General features: G+C 42.8%; 1 protein-coding gene across 7 annotated transcripts in view; it reads left to right on the forward strand.

Annotated features, from left to right (window-relative positions):
- Positions 1–18737, forward strand: part of GDAP2 (ganglioside induced differentiation associated protein 2) — a 47972-nt gene that overhangs the window by 8275 nt on the left and 20960 nt on the right. For all 7 annotated transcript variants that reach the window (XM_084835277.1, XM_084835273.1, XM_084835274.1 and 4 more), the window contains exons 3-10: positions 1224–1363; positions 2002–2155; positions 4228–4316; positions 9262–9338; positions 11245–11404; positions 13367–13517; positions 13941–14017; positions 14627–14703. In XM_084835277.1, the coding sequence (XP_084691403.1) occupies positions 1224–1363; positions 2002–2155; positions 4228–4316; positions 9262–9338; positions 11245–11404; positions 13367–13517; positions 13941–14017; positions 14627–14703 (925 nt within the window). The remainder of the gene's footprint in view (positions 1–1223; positions 1364–2001; positions 2156–4227; positions 4317–9261; positions 9339–11244; positions 11405–13366; positions 13518–13940; positions 14018–14626; positions 14704–18737) is intronic.

An 18737-nucleotide genomic window follows, 5' to 3' on the forward strand; every position in this document is an offset into this window, starting at 1 on the left:
CCATTCTTGTCACTTGAGGCTCAGGTGGCCTCAGTGACACAGAGTACTTTCTACCAACTTTGGTTGGTGGCCTAGCTTTGTCCCTATCTAGACTGGGATAACCTGGCTTCAGTTGTCTATGCTCTGGTAACCTCCAAGTTAGGTTACAGCAATGCGCTCTACAAGGGGCTGCCTTTGAAGATGGTTTAGAAGCTGCAGCTCGTGCAAAATGCGGCAGCCAGATTGATAATGGGGACCAGAAGGTCCACACACATAAGACCTACTCTGGCCTGCTTGCATTGGCTGCCAATATGTTTCCGAGCCCAATTCAAGGTGCTGGTTTTAACCTATAGAGCTTACATGGCTTGGGACTGCAATACCTGATGGAGCGCCTCTCCTAAGTCAAACATACCCATAGACTACGTTCAACATCTAAGGCCCTCCTCTGGATGCCTACCCCAAGGGAGGTTCGGAAGATAGCAACAAGGGAGAAGGTCTTCTCTGTGGTGGCCCCTCAATTGTAGAATGATCTCTCTGATGAGGTCCGCCTGGCACCAACATTGTTATCTTTTCTGTGCCAGGTCAAGATTTTTCTCTTTTCCCAGGCATCTGGCAGCATGTGATGAGTTTTAATTGATCTTGGATTTGTTTTATGGTTTGGCTGATTGCTCAAAGTTATTTTTAAATATATGCTATCTTTGTGTATACTGTCTGTTTGTGTGTGTTTTATATTTTACATTCTGCATATTGTACTTTTAATGTGCTAACCTTTGTAAATCGCCAAGAGAGCTTTGGCTATGGGGCAGTATAGAAATGTAATAAATAATAATAACGGGTAACCTTTTGTTATATACATAAACAAGCACCGGCAATGTGATTGGCCTACTGTAATCCAGTCTCTGTTCTGGAAAGACGCGCTTACTTAAGGGCAGCCACAATCTCTTTGCAATCTCTATCTGGAAAGTGAAGTCTGTGTGTAATTGTCTGGGTCTGGAAATCTTGTTTGTTCTTAGTTTTTTGTTCTATTCATGCTGAGTTGTATTGTGTGGTCAGTGAATTAAACTATTCCATTGCTGTCGTATTAATCCATACATGTCAAAACAGCTCCACTGGGGGGAAAGACATGCAGCAATATCCGCACAACACTGGTGAAGAGCTTCCTTTTCTGTGTGGGTTTTTAGGGGGTGGGGGTACTTCTTGTTTACTTCTGTGCTGTGCACTAAATGGTAGTGATCTTTCCTCAGGAGGGGTGATGTAGCATTGCTAAACAGCACAGCTGTGGTGAACACCAGCAATGAGTCTCTCACAGATAAGAATGCAGTGTCTGAAAGTATTTACATGCACGCAGGACCTGACCTGAGGGCTGAGCTACAGAAACTGAAAGGTAAGTATAATATAAATTTGGTTAACTTCCAAACATTCAACTGCACCAAAAAGGGAAATCCATACAAAATCCACAGCAGAACTCCCTCATAAAAATAATCAGTATGCCCAGGTTCCTTAAAATAGCAATTAGCGATGCATATAAAATTCAGTGACTAAAACGGATTGAAAGTCAAAAAGTATTCACAGCAGAAGACCAAAAGTATCATACAATGCTTGCTATGGTTTGCTAAGAACAAGTCAACTTCAAACCATGGTTTATGAAATTAGCTAGTTTTAGTCAATCATGCTTAAGACTAACTGCGGTTTGTTTTGGTTTGGACATAATGCTAAGCTGCGATCAGTCAAAAATGGAAGCAAAGTTTCCAAAGCCCCTACTTATAGCTGTAACAGAGGAAGGGGCAGGGTTTGAACCCAAGGCTCTCACAAGCTGGTTCTCATAATGCTAATCAATGGTTGTCTTTCCTGAACAGCTCTGTTCCTCTCCACCCAGCTATGCTGTTCTGCAAGCTGCATTTTAAATTTCCCTAGGTTTAACAAGTAGTGTGGATATAACACGGGAAGCTCCAAGCACATGCAGGAGTATAAAGGGGGATCTATTTGCTATGACAGTGCTTTTATCATTCTGGGTTTTTTTAGGTTGTCGGACAGGAGAGGCAAAGCTGACAAAGGGATTTAATCTTGCTGCCCGTTTCATCATTCACACTGTGGGACCGAAATACAAAAGTCGATATCGAACAGCAGCAGAGAGCTCCTTGTATAGCTGCTATCGTAACATCCTTCAACTAGCAAAGTAAGTGTGTGTCTGCTTGTGACAGGCAAATACTCTGTGTGTATGTACGTGTGTAACTGGAGCTACGAAAAGGCAGGGGTGGGGGAGCATAGATCTCCCTTAAAGGACTTGCTGGAGACTCGGGGAAGTGTGGAGTGGAAGCAGGGCATCCCCAAGTGTCAGTTCAGTGCTTAAAACCCTGGGGATCACCTTGCTACATGGCCGATCAGGTCCCCTTTTCCCGACCTATCAGCCGTCAATGTCTGACAAGTTAGCCTATATACAGTCCTGTCTTGTCAGTTCCCTTGTATGTTTCATACCACAGTTTGTTCCTTTTGACAGCTGTAACATGCAAGGTGATAGACAAGGCAAGGCTATATATATTTTTGACAGCTGCAAGTGGGCACTTGCGCAAGTGCAAAAAACCAACACAAAATAATAATTAATGGGGACACTTGCATGAATTCCTGGAGCCAAAAAATAAATATTCTGGCCCCATTTGCGCAAATATTGAGGCCTGAGTGGGGGGAAAAAGCAAGGGAATGAAAACAGGGTCACAACTGGAGTGGGGAGGAGGATGGGATAGGCAGACAAGATGGGTTCTGTTGCAGATTCTCCTGGGATACACGCTGGAGCCAGCTCGAGGACCGAGGGGGAAGGAAGGGGAGAACAACCCACGGTAAGCCCAGTCATCTGCCGGGCTCATCATGGGTTGTTCAGCGAACAACCCACACTGCGTAGCTTGTGGGTCAGGTGAGTTGTCACATTGTGCGAACTCACCCATTGTATTTCTTGTCCTGAGCAGGCTATTAAAGTTTTACATTTTTCACACTTAGGACTGTGGTCTTGCAAAGCTACCTGTTCTGAGGTGCAGGACCTCCTACCTAACTTCAACATAGGAGGTCCCTCCAAATCTGCGGCTGGATAATCTATCCTTAATGACAGATTATATTACTTCTGGTTTTGCCGTACAAACTAACCTGTCTCCTGCCTTAGAATTTGTGTTCTTGTTTATGATCTTTGGAACACTAGAATATATAACAAGCTTCTAGGCTTTTGATTGATTAGCGGTGTGTATGATTGATTAGCGGTGTGTATTCTTCCCCTGTCTACCCCACCCTCCATTTCCTTCGTCTTGTGTCTGTTTCTAGATTCTTTCAGACTTCTTTCAGAGAGGTTTTATTCAGTCACTTGGCATTGCTATCCACTCACTGGACTCTATTTTGAGGTCCCTTTTGCTAAGGGATCTGAACTCATAACCTTCAGAATACCTACTTGAAAGCTAAAATTGGGCAGTTATAACAATAATCCCTTAATACTTTCTATTTCACTGCTTCCATATCCCCAACGATGAGCATATTACTTTATTTCATTGGATGCAATTTTGACACCTTTTTGAGTCCTTTACTCTTGTTCAGTCTGACATTATAATTTCTCCTTGTGATCTGAAAACTGCTGCTTAATAAGATCTAGGTGGTAAGCGTACAAGAATAATACTGGGAACACTTAAACCGCCCTCATCAAGAGTGGTTATAATAGGTATTCAGGGTGGGATTCCCCCACTTAAATTATGATGGCATTTTTTCCTCCTCTCAAAGCTTTTTAAGAGGAATATCTAACAAAAGTAGAGAAAACAAAATAGAAACCTAGATAGCCATATTCATCACCGCTACTTTCTCCATCCAGGATAACTGAATATTAGGTCATCTCTGTAAATTCTTTTCAATATTTGATTCATAGAATTATGTGAATCAAATGGAAGGGGCCACTCAGGCCATTGATTCCAACCCCCTGCTCAGTGCAAGAATCCAGTTTAAATCATCCCTGATGGATGGCTGCCCAGTCTTTGCTTGAATTCCTCCAGTGATGGAGAGCCCACCACCTCCCTAGGCAGTTGGTTCTATGGTGATGCTGCAGAAAACAGACTAACCTGCTACCTTTGAGTAATTCTGATGATCTTAATCACCACTGTTATGCTCCAATAATAAATGCAACCTATTTAGACAGGAAAACTGGCATGAATCTACTTTGACTTCAGTAGCATTGGTCTGCTCATAACTTGCTTACATCTTTCTTTACAATTCTGGCTTTAGGGAGCAGGCAATGTCCTCTCTGGGATTCTGTGTGATAAACACTGTGAAACGAGGTTACCCTTTAGTAGATGCCACCCACATAGCACTGCGTAAGTACCCTGGAAAAAGTTGTTGTTTGTTGTTGTAGCCTAATCTATAGATATTGGGCTTTACAAGGAATGAGAGGACAGGTCTCTGCACCAAGGGGCTTACAATCTAGAAATAGACACAAGAAGAAGGAAATGGAGAGTGGGGTAGGCAGGGGAAGAATATGTGACATTGGCACTAGCAGAAGTGGGCAGACAGTAGGTCAAGATCTACTGGTATTGCTCTGGGTAATGTGCAGTAGATCGGCAAAGGTTTCTGACTTCCAATTGTCTAACTACAGCGAGAACTAAAAAGCCTTTCCCCGCTAAATTACATTGCTGAAAAGAATGCTTTGGGGGTCGGGGGTGGGGATCAGGCACAGATTTTTGTGTGAAAGGACTTGTGAGCTTGCTTCTTGTACTGATCACACATTCCTGGCTTAATCTTGTCATCACAGGCACCCTGTTCCTTAATTCTTCCCATATGTCTGCCTGAGCTACTATTTTGCACCAGGATCCAGTTAGTGGATCTCTGGTGTCTAGTAAAACATAGGACAGTATTCAGTGTGACGCTACTACTGCCTTAATAGGGAAACCTAATTGCACCAGCAAACGCTGTTGACATTGCGCTAGAGGTTGTTTATGGTAGCACAACATAATTTGCATTAGCTGTAGTGTTGCATTATATACTGCCCAAAGGAGATCCTGCAAGCCTGACATCTGCCCACCCCTGGACTAGGGCATTGTGCCAAAGGCTTCACAGAAAAGTCTAATACAGCATGGGTCTTTTACATTGCCCACTTGAACTGTGCATGTTGATAACCGTGTGTTTGAGGAATGACTAATGAATAGTGCAAAGCATAGGATGACTTCATTATAGGGCTGTGCATGGACCCTTGATCCACCTCAGAGGCTGCTTTGGGGCTTCCCAGCCCAATTTACTTCAGACTGATTTGGGGCCCCCCAGCACGCTTTGGCCTCCAGAGCCAAAGCAGGTTTCAGACATCCAAATCCTGCTTCGGCCCCACCCCCAACTCGCTGTAGAGCCCCCAGCTCCTTATCTGGGCCCTCTGGATGTGCGGTGGCAGCTGTCTTGTTGTTCTGGAAGGAGGGGATTTTTAAAATGGCAAATGCCTATATTTCCGGAAATAGAACCTGTACATCTATTTCCAGAAATACAGGGAGTCACCATTTTAAAAATGGCTCCCCCCGGCCTGGACAACAAGATTGTTGGTTGGGCTTCTGGGGCTGGGTGGCAGCAGCTGGGCGTCTGGATCATGTCAAAAAAAATGCTTTGGAACAACCCAACCCACTTTATGCAGGTTCGTGCCCCCACTGCCTCACCTTGGAGGCAGCCTGAAGCACCCTGCTTCGACTTGGAGGTCGGGCTTCGGGCCAAAGCGGTGCACAGCTTCACTATATCATTATAACTACTTCATTATATCCATAAATTAGAACAAAACACTAAACTAGGCCATTTCTCTTACTAAAACCAATTTAATTGGAATACATACATACACATGTGTTATATGCAATTCAGTCATCATGCCAAACAATGGTTTAAGGTTCTAAACATAGTGGCAAAGAATGATTTGGAATTGCATGTGTGCTTTCAGTTTCCATCTACTCAGCAATCCGGTGCAGTTACCTTTGGAGACAGAGCAATGTCTGAACTGACAAACCATAGTTTCAGCCATCACACCAAAACATAGTTGAGCTGGCTTAATTATAGTTTGGTATGATATCTGAATTGAGCCAATGAGGAGTTCTGGTATTTCAAAATAAGTTACTAGCCTAACGTATTATAGAGGAGACTGCATCTGTCACTCCTAAACAAACAATTCCAGGCAATGCATAATGTGCTGTGTCAAGGACATGATCAATATTCCACATAATGATAGCTTATATATAGTTAGAGGAAACAGGAAGAGGGGGAAGATGTGTCCCAAAACAGAAGAGAAAATATTCTCAGGTGCCTGAAAAATCTTCCATTATGTCCAACGCGTTTTGGAAAGAACTTTCTTTGCAAAGAACATTAGCAGAAAGATAAGCAGGTGTGTAAGAAGATAGAAATACACAGAGAAAACGTTTCTGTAAAAGAATGTGCTAATAAGGTCATAAAGGTTCCGTGTTAATGGAATGGTTTCTTTGAGCAGCCAAGGGAGTCCACTGGATTAGGTTCGGTCTAGATGTGTATGCAAGGAGTCTCGTGAAAAGGAAGCTTTTTTTATTTCAACATGTGGGTGCATTTTAATGTATCTGTAGGTAAAGGCAATACATTAGAACTTTCATCTAACATAACCCAAAGCAAAAAATTTCTTTAATGGTTATGTCTTATAAGTGTTGTAAATTGTGGATGCATTTTAGTACATTATTTGTTATTTTTTAGTCATGTTTACAGATTTTAGGAGTGTTTTAAACAGTTAATAATGTCTGCAATGATATTTCAGTTACAGTCCCTGAGGAAGGAAAGTCCTTTTCGAAATGCATTAGGCATAGTAAAAGGTTTTTCAGGCACCTAAGAATATTTTCTCTTCCATCTGGGGGTATATATAGTCAGAGCCAAAGAAGCAGAGGACTTGCCATACTATGTTATTAGCTTGTTTGTTTATGGCAGCTTGTGCTTGCTTTATCTCTGTGCTACCTTAGGCAACTTTATAGATACAACAATGCCAACTACCTACCACAATGCTGGTGCTACTGCTGTTGATCCATAACTGCTTATTGAGATATCCTCGCTTGTTCTGCCACCTGTGGACATTTTTAGTACAAGCACTATCCCAAGAAATAAAAATATATGAAGTTCAAACTTTTATTATTTATTAATTTTATTTATTGCATTTCTGTACTGCCCAATAGCCGATGCTCTCTGGGTGGTTCACAGCAATTAAAACTATAAAATACAGCATGATAAATCATAATATAAAAGTTTAAAACTATAGTATAAAACCAAAATTAAAAAAAACACACAAAATAAAACATAGCAGCAGTGCAAAGATTTAAAATATAGTTTTAAAAACAACAGAATGGAAAGACTAAAATGTCTGGGAAAATAAGGTCTTCACTTGGTGCTGAAAAGACCACAACGTAGGAGCCAGGCAAGCCTCTCTGGGGAAGTCATTCCAACTCCCAGCCCAGACAACTTATCCAGAAGGATACCATGATTGATGGTATCGAAAGCTGCCAGGAGATCCAAACAAATAACAAGGGTTGCACTCCCCCTGTCCCTCTCTCAGTAAAGATCATCCCACTGAGCGACCAAGACTGTTTGTGTTCATTCAAGTGTCTGGAGTTGACTGGCAACCACCCACTCAAACAGGAAGGGGATTTGACAGTTGGCCTATAGTTGTTAACATCTTCTGGGTCCAGGTTAGGCTTTTTCAGGAGTGGCCTAATTACCACCTCCTTTAAAGAGGCCTATACCACCCCCTTTCTCAAGGAGAAATTTACAACCTCCTGGACCCATTCCAAGACCCAGACATTTACTCTCTATTAGTTGTAATAAGCCGTGAAGGTTAAGGGTCAAGCACACAGGTGGTCAACCACACGGTGACCAGGGCTTTGACAGGAGCAGCAGGAAAAAAAACCCAGAGCCCTCTAGCATCCATTGGAATCCATTAGCCTCGATAGGCAGACCATTTTAATAGGTCGCTCACCCATGCCGAGGAGAAAGACCACTGGAAGTCTAAACCTCAATAGGACATGATCCAACCATGATAATGGGATAGGTGTTAATTCCCCCACTTTCAGATCACCATCCTCCTGCCCAGTCGAGAAAACCAAATCAAGTGTGTGTCCTCTTACATGTGTTGGACCTATGACATGCTGAGACAGCCCTATGGTTGCTATGCCAACCATGAAGTCTTTAGTTGCCCTGGAACCAGCAGCCTCAGCATGGAAGTTGAAATCCCCCAGAACCATCATTCTAGAGGTCCTCAACACCAAATCTGAGACCATCTCTGTCAGCTCAGATGGGGAGACTAAGGGGTAGCGGGGTGGGTGGCACACCAGCAGAATCTCTCATCTGTCCTGAGTACCCAACACAAGGTATAAACACTGAAGATTGGCACTCGAATGGACAGGAAGCCTAGACAGGGAGATAGAATTCCTATAGACCACAACATCTGCCCAACCCTCAAGTCAGTATTGGTGCTGCAAGTTATGCATACTTGAGCTTCAAATGGAAATAAATTTTCAACCTTCACAGAAGGACTACCATTAATCCATACAGAAAACAGTCCAGTGGGCTTTCTGAACTTTTTTCTCTGTTCAAAACAGATTTGCTGAAACAAGGTCTATGGTACCAACTTCCGAATACAACCCTACCCACAATCCCCAAGTCCCTGTGACATAAAAAATACTCTCAGTGCAACTTTACACACAATAAAGAGAAAACAACAATGTGAAATGCAACTTTATATCTATTATTTGTAAGTCCCCTTGTGGCAAAGTAAAGTGGAAAAAAGAGGCACAATGGACTTGCAATAGAAGGGCTTGTGGCACTGGAGGCTGTGGTCACTTGTTTTGCTACATACAACATACCTCTGGGAAAGACACTGAGACAGACATCCCTAACCAAAAATGGTATGATTACCAGGCAAACTCAACCACCAACACTATACAGCAAGGATGGAGGCGATTTACCAGCACAGCGTCCTTAAGAAAACAATGAACATTGCTAATGACATTATGCTAAAAAGTTAAACTGGGGGTGCATAGGCAGGCTGGAGGCTCTACACCCCTACTGAAATGCATTGACAAAAACTGCACATGTATTATAGCTACTGTTTCTGTTGAGTACTTACATCATCATATGGCTAAATAAAAACCTTTGCCTCCAGAGCAGGCTTCCAGATGGGGAAAATAATGAAATGTAGGAAGGTAGTCTTGTACTTTGCTTCTATATGGTAAACTTGAATGTCCCTTCTGGTCTTGCTGACTATGTCTGTTGATTTCCCACCATCCACAGGAACAGTCAGACGATTTTTAGAGGTTCATGGGGAAACTCTTGAAAAAGTGGTGTTTGCAGTGTCGGAGCTTGAAGAGGTATGTCCTGTTCATATCTATGGGCATTTGGTCTGCAATTGTGAGCCTCTCTATGTTGATCCTATGTACAATAAACTTAAATTCAAAACCTTCTCATTCTTGTTTCTGAAGTCAAATATACTCTAGCTACTTGATAGACATTTGCTTCTAACCAACAAATGGTTATGCTTTGGGATTGTAAATTTCTCCTGGCTGTAAGATGTTTGGAGGCCAACTTCCTTTGATCATATGTAAAAGCAAGCAAGTAAATCTGCATTGCTGTGGCTGAATAATTCTAAAAGGTGTCAAAATAGCTTTCAATGAGCAAAGTAAATTAGCATTGATTAAGGTGATGCTTGCTCAGTATCTTACGAAATGAGATATAACACCGAGCAAAGAGGGAGGAGGGAGGAAGATTCTCTCACACTGCTGTTCCTGGGTTCCATGTGTTGCCTTGAGTGAACATTCTTTTGCTAAATGCAGATCAATTCTTCCTTGAAATAGGGAAATGTGTTGGCAGAGAAGTTTGCATGTGTGGTCCAGATGCAGGCGAGCTCATTAACAAATGATACACTAAACATCTGAGAGTCTTCTTAAGATGTAGTAACTAGAGGGCAGGGGGCTCTCTAGACAAAGAGTGTATCATGTGGCAAAACTGTTCCTGGGTTGTACCACTTCAAACTGAAGGGGAAGACTGTGACTGCTTCCCCACAAAAAATACTAAAAGTTAAAAAAAAAATATGGAGGGAAATTATAGTTTTCCATGAGGAGGGATTTTTTTGAAAGGATCGTTATATCACATAAATGTCACCCACAATCTGAAGTGGTACAGTCCAGGAAAAGTTTTACCAAGTAATAAAATGTTTGTGTAAAAACTGCCCATGGGGCAGGGTTTGTCCCTAACTTTGCACTGCACCTCTGAAATACAGCACAAAGTTGAGGGCAATCCCTTGCTCCCCTCACCCCCACAGCTCCAAAGCTGTGGGGTTTGCTTTAGCTCTGTGCATTGAGGCATTTCAGGAGCCTCTGAGCTGCAGAGCCAAGCCAACAAATTTGCACATCCCTCTCCATCTCAGGAGTGGAGATGCTGTTGCACTCATGTCCTGCTTGGGGGCCACTGTGAGATTGACATGCTGGGCTAGATAGGCCTTTGGCCTGATCCAGTATGGCTGCTCTTATGTTCTTGTGAGATGGCAGCAGGGGCTTGCCCACCCCATGTGCCTCGGAAGCAGAGAGTCAAGCCAACAGTCTACAACCCACACTCCCGCTGGAGAAGGGAGGTGGGGGGCTTGTCACTTTGGTGGTGTGCTCTCAAGGCACTTGGAGCACCTTCGAAGCACAGCACCAAAACAAATCCTAGGCTTCCTCCCAATCTTGCAGCTGGGGAGGGTGAAGTGGTGGAGATTATCCCCATAGTTATGCTGAGCACCTCCAAAACACAGCATGGCTGCTGAAGGCTGAGAGGAAGCCAGTGGCTTATTGGATTTGCCAGAGTGCAGTAGAAGACTAGCTGTGGTGAGCAAAACTTTGGCTCCTGCCTTGCTCAAGATCCTAATGGCAGGAAGATGACATGGAAATAAGTGACTGGATTTCTTACTGCTTTAAGCTTTAAACTTGTATTGAAATTTATGATTTATTTTAAATAACAAATTTATTAATCTTTCTGTGTTTGTCAAAAGCTGAAAAAGTGGTGCTGAGGGCTGCTAAAGAAATTGCAACTGAGCTCCACATATAGGAAAACTAGTCAGTATTTACAGTTTGTGGTGTTGGCATGACCAACATGCTATACCAAAGAATGTCTGGGGGAAACACCATTTATTTGCGTTTTGTCAGTTTTTAATGGTCTTCTTGGCCCATCGTATTTCTAACCCACCCTGAAAAGTGGAAATGCAAGACAAAACGTTCTCAAACGCTGTCCCTTCTACAGGCTGCTTATCAGAAGATGCTGCCTCTGTACTTCCCACGATCACTAGAAGAGCAGAATCGGTCCTTGCCTTTCCTTCCTGCTGATATTGGCAATGCAGAAGGGGAACCAGTAGTGCCAGAACGTCAGATCAGAATTAGTGAAAAGCCAGGTGTTTCAGAGGGTGAGTCTGTCATTCAAGTCAGTCTGCAAAGGAGTTAGGACAGAGATAATTTATAAACCAAATATATTTATCCTCAAGGTATTAGCAAGGGGTGTCCAACCTTTTGGGCCCATGGGCGCATTTGGCAATTTGAAAAACTGTTCTATGCATCACCACCAAGTGTCTGCCATGGGAGGTGTGGCTTGTCACAAAAGACAAGTGACCTGTCCAAAGGTAACTTGCACCCACATCCCAGATAACCCACCCTGCCGCCGCCATTTCATGTAGATGTTAAATAACGAGGATGATAAAATTGAGCCCTGCGGAACTGTATGAGATCGTTGCCATGGAACAGAGCAATAATCCTCCAGAGCCACTGTCTAGAAAATGGCTACTGAAGTAAAAAGTGTGCCCACCCCCCAGCTGCCAACCCAGACAGCCTGTCCTGAAGGATACCATAGTTGATGGTATCAAAAGCCACTGAGAGGTCCAAGAATACCAATAGGGTTGGATTCTCCCCATCTATCTTAGCAAAGGTCATCCCACTGGACCCAATTCAAAGTGCCGGTATTAACTTCTAAAGCCATAAATGACTTTGGGTCAGTTTACCTGAAGGATTGTCCCCTGCCATGTATCTGCGCAGACCCAAGATCCTCTTCAGAGGCCCTTCTCCAGGTGTCCTCATCAAATGAGATGAGGTGGGTGGTCAGTAGGGAGGCAGCCTTTTCAGTAGTGGCGCCCTGTTTTTGGCAAACCCTCCCCAGAAAGGCTCGCCTTGCTTCTAGGTTGTAGGGTTTTCAACACCAGCTGAAAACCTTTTTATATTCCCAGGCTTTTATGTTTTTCATTTAGTGTTTTTAAAGTTCTTTGCACTATTTTTCATGTTCCTGGTTTATTGTGATGCTGTTTGAACTGTTAGATTTTATGTCTATTACTTCATCATTTTATCTGTTATTTCTAGAGGAAATAACTTCCAGAGCGTTCAGATCTTTTATCCCAAGGCCCTTTGGACCCCAGAGGCAACCAGGATGGCTCTGCCTGACCATGGAGAAATTGAATGGGAGTACTTTCTGAATCTCTGATATCCCACTGTTAGATCTAGGGGGCAATTTGGAAAGCTTTTGTGAAATGGAGTCAGTGGAAGGAATTTGTCACTCTAGAAGCATTACTTGATCAGGTCCTGCCCTGTTTCCAGCCTGGACTATTCTAGGGCCTGGGCCCTAACATCCTAAAGATGCAGGCCATAGACTTGTCCATTATCATCTCTGTGTGTGTTCATTACATGATGGACATGTTTGCCCTCACTGATGCAGCCTTCAGGCAGAGAGGGTGCTACAGCAGATTGTAGTCTTGGCCTAACAGCTGCAATTCCACCTTAGATGGGGGCATGACTATACTATCTCCTTTCACAGGATGTTTCCTTCCTTTGAGGCACTTACCAGGAGTTGTGTTCTCCTTGAATGCTTCTGATATTTTTATGCTGCTCTAGGAGAGGCAGTGTCCTCTTTGTTCCTACTCTGTATCATGATCCCTTGGTTTTTCTACAGTACCCTAGCCATGTACTATATTTTCCATCATTTTTTCAGTGTTACTCATTTACTGCTACATATCTCAAACTGGGAGGGGACTCTTCTCACCCACCCCCGATTAGTGGAAAGGGGAAATCGAGACAAGCCCTGCTTCTAAAGACTAATTACCCTTCACAGGATGTCATCCTATTCCCAAGGAGATGGAGCGTGCAGTGTTGTAAACTATGAAGCCTGTAGTATTGTAAACTATGAGTGGTAAAACATAACTTCACTTATTCTGTTTGTTTCATAGAAAGACACTGCTAAACTCTGACTGCACTACATCATAGAGCATCTTATTGTACCTCGGTTCTTTCTAGCTGCTGTGCGCAAATCCCATAGTCTTCCTGTACTGGATTTGTATTGTGGCTCTATTAGGAGCAGCATGTTTGTTATTCTCACATATCTTTTGCAGATAATTCTGATGAGGAGGGACTAGAAACAGACCTCTCATTTATTGGCTCCCATGCTTTTGCCCGAATGGAGGGAGATGTTGATAAACAGAGGCGTCTCATCCTTCAAGGGCAACTCTCAGATGCAGCGCTACAGAAACAGCATCAGAGAAAGTAAGAGGCTATTTCAAACTGAGCACTCCTATTTGTGATACATTGTTCTTCAGTGCTACATTCTTGGGAGCAGCTGCACTATGCATATTGATCATTGGATGGTGCTGTGTTGTAGTGGAAATGTAAAGCCCGAGAGGCATATTTCTTTAACCTGCTTAGGTCTTTAGGCTTACATTCTGTGCTTTGCATGAGGCAATGGCAGGTCTGTGCTGCCTACTTGAGTTGTTTCCAACATAATCACCTTCTAATAATTCGCATTTTCCTTTTGGATTATGTGAATGATGAGGCATAAAGTAATATGAGAAATAGAGCAGGATATTTGGGTGTATTTAATAATATGCCTCTGGTACTACTGTATTTGTTTGCTAACCTTGGTACTGGATCTTTTAGAAAGTTCTGAAACTGTATGTGGCTGCCTTCTAGTTACAACCGCTGGCTTTGCCGGGCAAGAGCTGAAGACCTGTCTGATATCGCGTCCCTTAAAGCTTTGTACCAAACAGGTAAGTTCAAGGCCCAAATCCTTAATTGCTCCATAACTCTTCCTTGTTGATGAATATATTGTGGTGAAGTGTGCAAATGAAGTGTGTCACCCAGGTCATAATGCTACACTGTATAGGGAAATCCAGCCTGTGAATACATCCTTACAGTTTGATTTTCCCTAAGAGTTGCTACATAGAAACAATTTAATATTTAATATTTTAAACTTTGTATGCATTGGAAGGGCAGGATGTATATTTCAAGTAAATTGACAAAATATTTCAAAATCTTTAAAACTACAAGTATGAAACATGGGTGAGGAAATGGTTCTTAGCTGTAGATGAGGGGTGGCTGTTACCCTGAAAAGGGGTTAAACAGCATAGTGTTAGTGTACATGAAAGAGAACTTGCTGTCTCTTTGATTCTTGTGCAATCCCAGACAACTCTGGCCCTAAAACAGTGTAGTGAAAGCTTGTGTTCTATTGAGTAGTAAGTACTGCTACCTCACTGTGATTGCTGAAACCGTGTATTAATGAACAATGAGTTTTCGGAGGAGATTTGATTGGTGTGCATAGAGATGGGATTTGTTTTTATCAATCTCAAATGAGTTTCTAATGCACATTCTTTTTATAGGTGTTGATAAATGTGGTCGTACAGTAATAGCAGTGGTTGGAAGGAATATTCCTGTAACTCTTATAGACATGGAGAAGGTGAGATCTTGACATTCATCTTAAAAATTATAGTAGTGCTGTCTTTAAACCCAGATTTGGATTTAACGGTATCTCTTTAAATCCAGTTTGTTAAAGATAGTAGCAGCTCTCATGCATCCTAGTAAAGTTGGTTTTATCCATAGATGTCAAGGAGCCTGATAACCTTCAGCTGTTAGTGAATTTAGTGGCCCTAAACCACCAGAAACCTGAACCTGCTGCCATAGTGTCATTAGATGCTGCAAATGCCTTTGACAAAGTCTGTTGGCAGTTTATCATAACTACTCTTACTACATTTGACCTCCCAAATGAATTTTTAAATTCATTTAAAATTCTGCATCTCTCCCAGATCTCAGGTGATAACCAGTGGGATTATGTCTTCCCCCTTTAACTTAGAGAGGGGTACTAGGCAGGGGTGTCCCTTCTCCCGGCTGATATTTGACCTTTGTCTGAAACCGCTTGCACGTGCTATGGCATTCATGGACTGACTGATGGGGGCATTGAATATTAAGCAATATCATATGCAGATGATTTATTGCTGTTCATTGACAAACCTGAGGCATCCATGGCAGAGCTTATTAAACTCCTCAGTACCCTTGGATTCCTTTCTGGATACACTTTTAACTGGGCAAAATGTGAATTGATGCCTCTGGGCATAAATGTAACATATAATATATTATCTAGATGGCATTTTCGTTGGTGTTCTGAGACTATAACATACTTCATTAATCATATCCCCAGGGGTATTTCTCAAATAGTCAAACTAAATTTGAACTTGTTAACATAACAGAAATACAGGAGGAGGAGCTTGGTAGCCCCATCGAGAGCATCTGGGTTGAAATAAATAGAGCAAAGAATAAAAGGAACCTGGTGGTCGGAGTCTACTACCGGCCACCCAATCAAGGAGAAGACAAGGATGAAACTTTTGAAAAGCAAATAGCCAATGTTTTAAGGAAGCATGATGTAGTAGTAATGGGGGACTTCCATTTCGCCGATATTTGTTGGGAGACAAATTCTGCAAAACATGGCCCCTCCAGGAAATTCCTGACTTGTGCTGCTGATAACTTCCTCCTACAGAAAGTAGAGGAAGGAACTAGAGGATCGGCTATCCTTGACTTGATCCTAACCAACAGAGATGACTTAGTGGATAAAGTTACAGAAACTCTGGGGGAAAGCAACCATGTTGTACTTGAGTTCTTGGTTCTAAGGGAAGCAAAAGCTGAGTGTAGTCAAATGCGTACCCTGGATTTTAGGAAAGCTGATTTTAATAAACTCAGAACAATGATCAGTAAGGTCCCATGGCAAGCGATGCTAACGAGAAAAGGAGTCCAAGATGGGTGGGAGCTTTTAAAAAAGGAAATTCTCAAGGCACAATCACAAACAATTCCAACAAGAAGAAAAGGTGGAAGACAACAGAAGAAGCCAGTGTGGCTTCACTAAAAGCTTAGGGATGACCTGAAAACAAAAAAGGACACATATAGGAAGTGGAAAGAAGGCCAAGTAACAAAGGAAGAGTGCAGGCAGATAGCACAGAATTGCAGGGATGGCGTCAGGAAGGCTAAAGCTGAGAATGAGCTGAGGTTAGCAAGGGATGCTAAAAACAACAAAAAGGCTTTCTTCAGCTACGTGCATAGTAAAAGGCAGAGGAAAGAAATGGTGGTTCAGCTATTAAATAAGGATGGCAAAACGATAACAGATGACAAAGAAAAGGCAGAAGTGCTCAATTCCTACTTTGGCTCAGTCTTCTCCCAAAAGAGGGTCTATGACCCCCCTGGCAAAGGCGAAGTACAGGCTGAAGGGGCAGGATTGCAGCTTGAGATCGATAGGCATATGGTTAAGGAACACCTCATTACTTTGAATGAGTTCAAATCTCCAGGGCCAGATGAACTGCATCCTAGAGTCATAAAGGAACTGGCAGAAGAACTCTCAGAACTGCTGTCTATTCTCTTTGAGAAATCATGGAGGACGGGGGAAGTGCCAGATGACTGGAGGAGGGCTAATGTTGTCCCTATCTTCAAAGAGGGTAAAAAGGAGGAACCTGGGAACTACAGACCAGTCAGTCTGACATCAATCCCTGGGAAAATTCTGGAGCAGATGATAAAGGAATCTATCTGGAAGCACCTTGACAACAATGCCGTGATTACTCGAAGCCAACATGGATTTGTCAAAAACAAGTCCTGCCAGACAAATCTGATCTCATTTTTTGATCAAGTAACCTCCCTTGTGGATCGTGGGAATGCTGTAGACATCATATACCTCGACTTCAGCAAAGCTTTCGACAAAGTGCGCCATAATATCCTGATGAGCAAACTAGCTCCAAGTGGGCTAGATGAAACAACGATCCGGTGGATCCACAGTTGACTACAGAATCGGACTCAAAGAGTGCTTATCAATGGGACCTTCTCAAACTGGGGAGAGGTAACGAGTGGGGTACCACAGGGCTCAGTCCTGGGCCCAGTGCTCTTCAACATTTTTATTAATGACTTGGAGGAGGAGGTGCAGGGAATGCTGATCAAATTTGCAGATGACACAAAATTGGGCGGGATAGCTAATACTTTGGAAGACAGAAACAAAATTCAAAGTGCTCTTGATAGGCTGGAGCGCTGGGCAGAAAACAACAGAATGACATTTAATAGGGATAAATGCCAAGTTCTGCACCTAGGAAAAAGAAACCAAATGCACAGTTACAAGATGGGGGATACGTGGCTCAACCACACTACAAGCAAGAAGGATCTTGGAATTGTTGTCGATCACAAGCTGAATATGAGCCAACAATGTGATGTGGCTGCAAAAAAGGCAAATGCTATTTGGGGCTGCATTAATAGAAGCATAGCTTCCCAATCCCGGGAAGTACTAGTTCCCCTCTACTCAGCACTGGTTAGGCCTCATCTGGAGTACTGTGTCCAGTTCTGGGCACCACACTTGAAGAAGGATGCAGACAAACTGGAGAGGGTTCAGAGGAGGGCAACAAAGATGATCAGGGGACTGGAAACAAAGCCCTATGAAGAGAGACTGAAAGAAATGGGCATGTTTAGCCTTGAGAAGAGAAGACTGAGGGAAGATATGATAGCACTCTTCAAGTACTTGAAAGGTTGTCACAGAGAAGGCCAGGATCTCTTCTTGATCATCCCAGAGTGCAGGACACGGAATAATGGGCTCAAGTTACAGGAAGCCAAATTCCGTCTGAACATCAGGAAAAACTTCCTGACACGACAATGGAACCAATTACCTGGGGAGGTGGTGGGCTCTCCCACACTGGAGGCCTTCAAGACGAGGCTGGACAGCCATCTGTCAGGGATGCTCTGACTTGGATTCCTGCATTGAGTAGGGGGTTGGACTCGATGGCCTTGTAGGCCCCTTCCAACCCTACCATTCTATGATTCTATGATCAACAGGTATCCTTAGATTTAGAATGATGGACCCATGTCTCTATAAATATATGGGGTAAAGTCAATACACTTAAAATGAATTTTCTGTCTCATATAATGTATGTCCTCGATGGCATCCCTCTGCATATCCCACAAAAGTGTTTCCAAAAGCTTAATGCTGTCTTTCGTAAGGTTATCTTGGAGGTCTTCTGCCCCAACATTTTCCCTTAAAAAATTTTTTTAAAAAATCCAACTGCCAACCAAATAAGGGGGCTTCAGCTTCCCTCACTTAAGCTTATAAAACAAAGTTTTCTTCTTTTTGGCACACAAAGGTGGCAGCACCCTACCTCTCCTGACACCCCATCATGGGCTGGTCTCATTGACACCAATCCCTCAGTGGATGGCACTGGGGTCTACCCATCTACGTAGAGAAGAAATAATCCCACCTATTATTACAGCAGTGTGACATACGCTTGCCCATCAATTTCAGTTTAAGCCCTATAAACATGCTAAATTACCCATTTGGTATAATCCAGATTTAAGAATAGCAAGCCAATCTTTCCTTTGGAAAAAATGGACTAATTGTGGAATTTATACATTGGATCAACTCCTAGGAGCAGATGGAGATTTTCTGCCCTATTCAGAATTACAACGGAAATACTAATTGCC

This window comes from Heloderma suspectum, chromosome 2, assembly GCF_057233095.1.
Source record: "Heloderma suspectum isolate Gila_16-S chromosome 2, 16-S_ref, whole genome shotgun sequence".
In the NCBI taxonomy this organism is placed as follows: Eukaryota; Metazoa; Chordata; class Lepidosauria; order Squamata; family Helodermatidae; genus Heloderma; species Heloderma suspectum.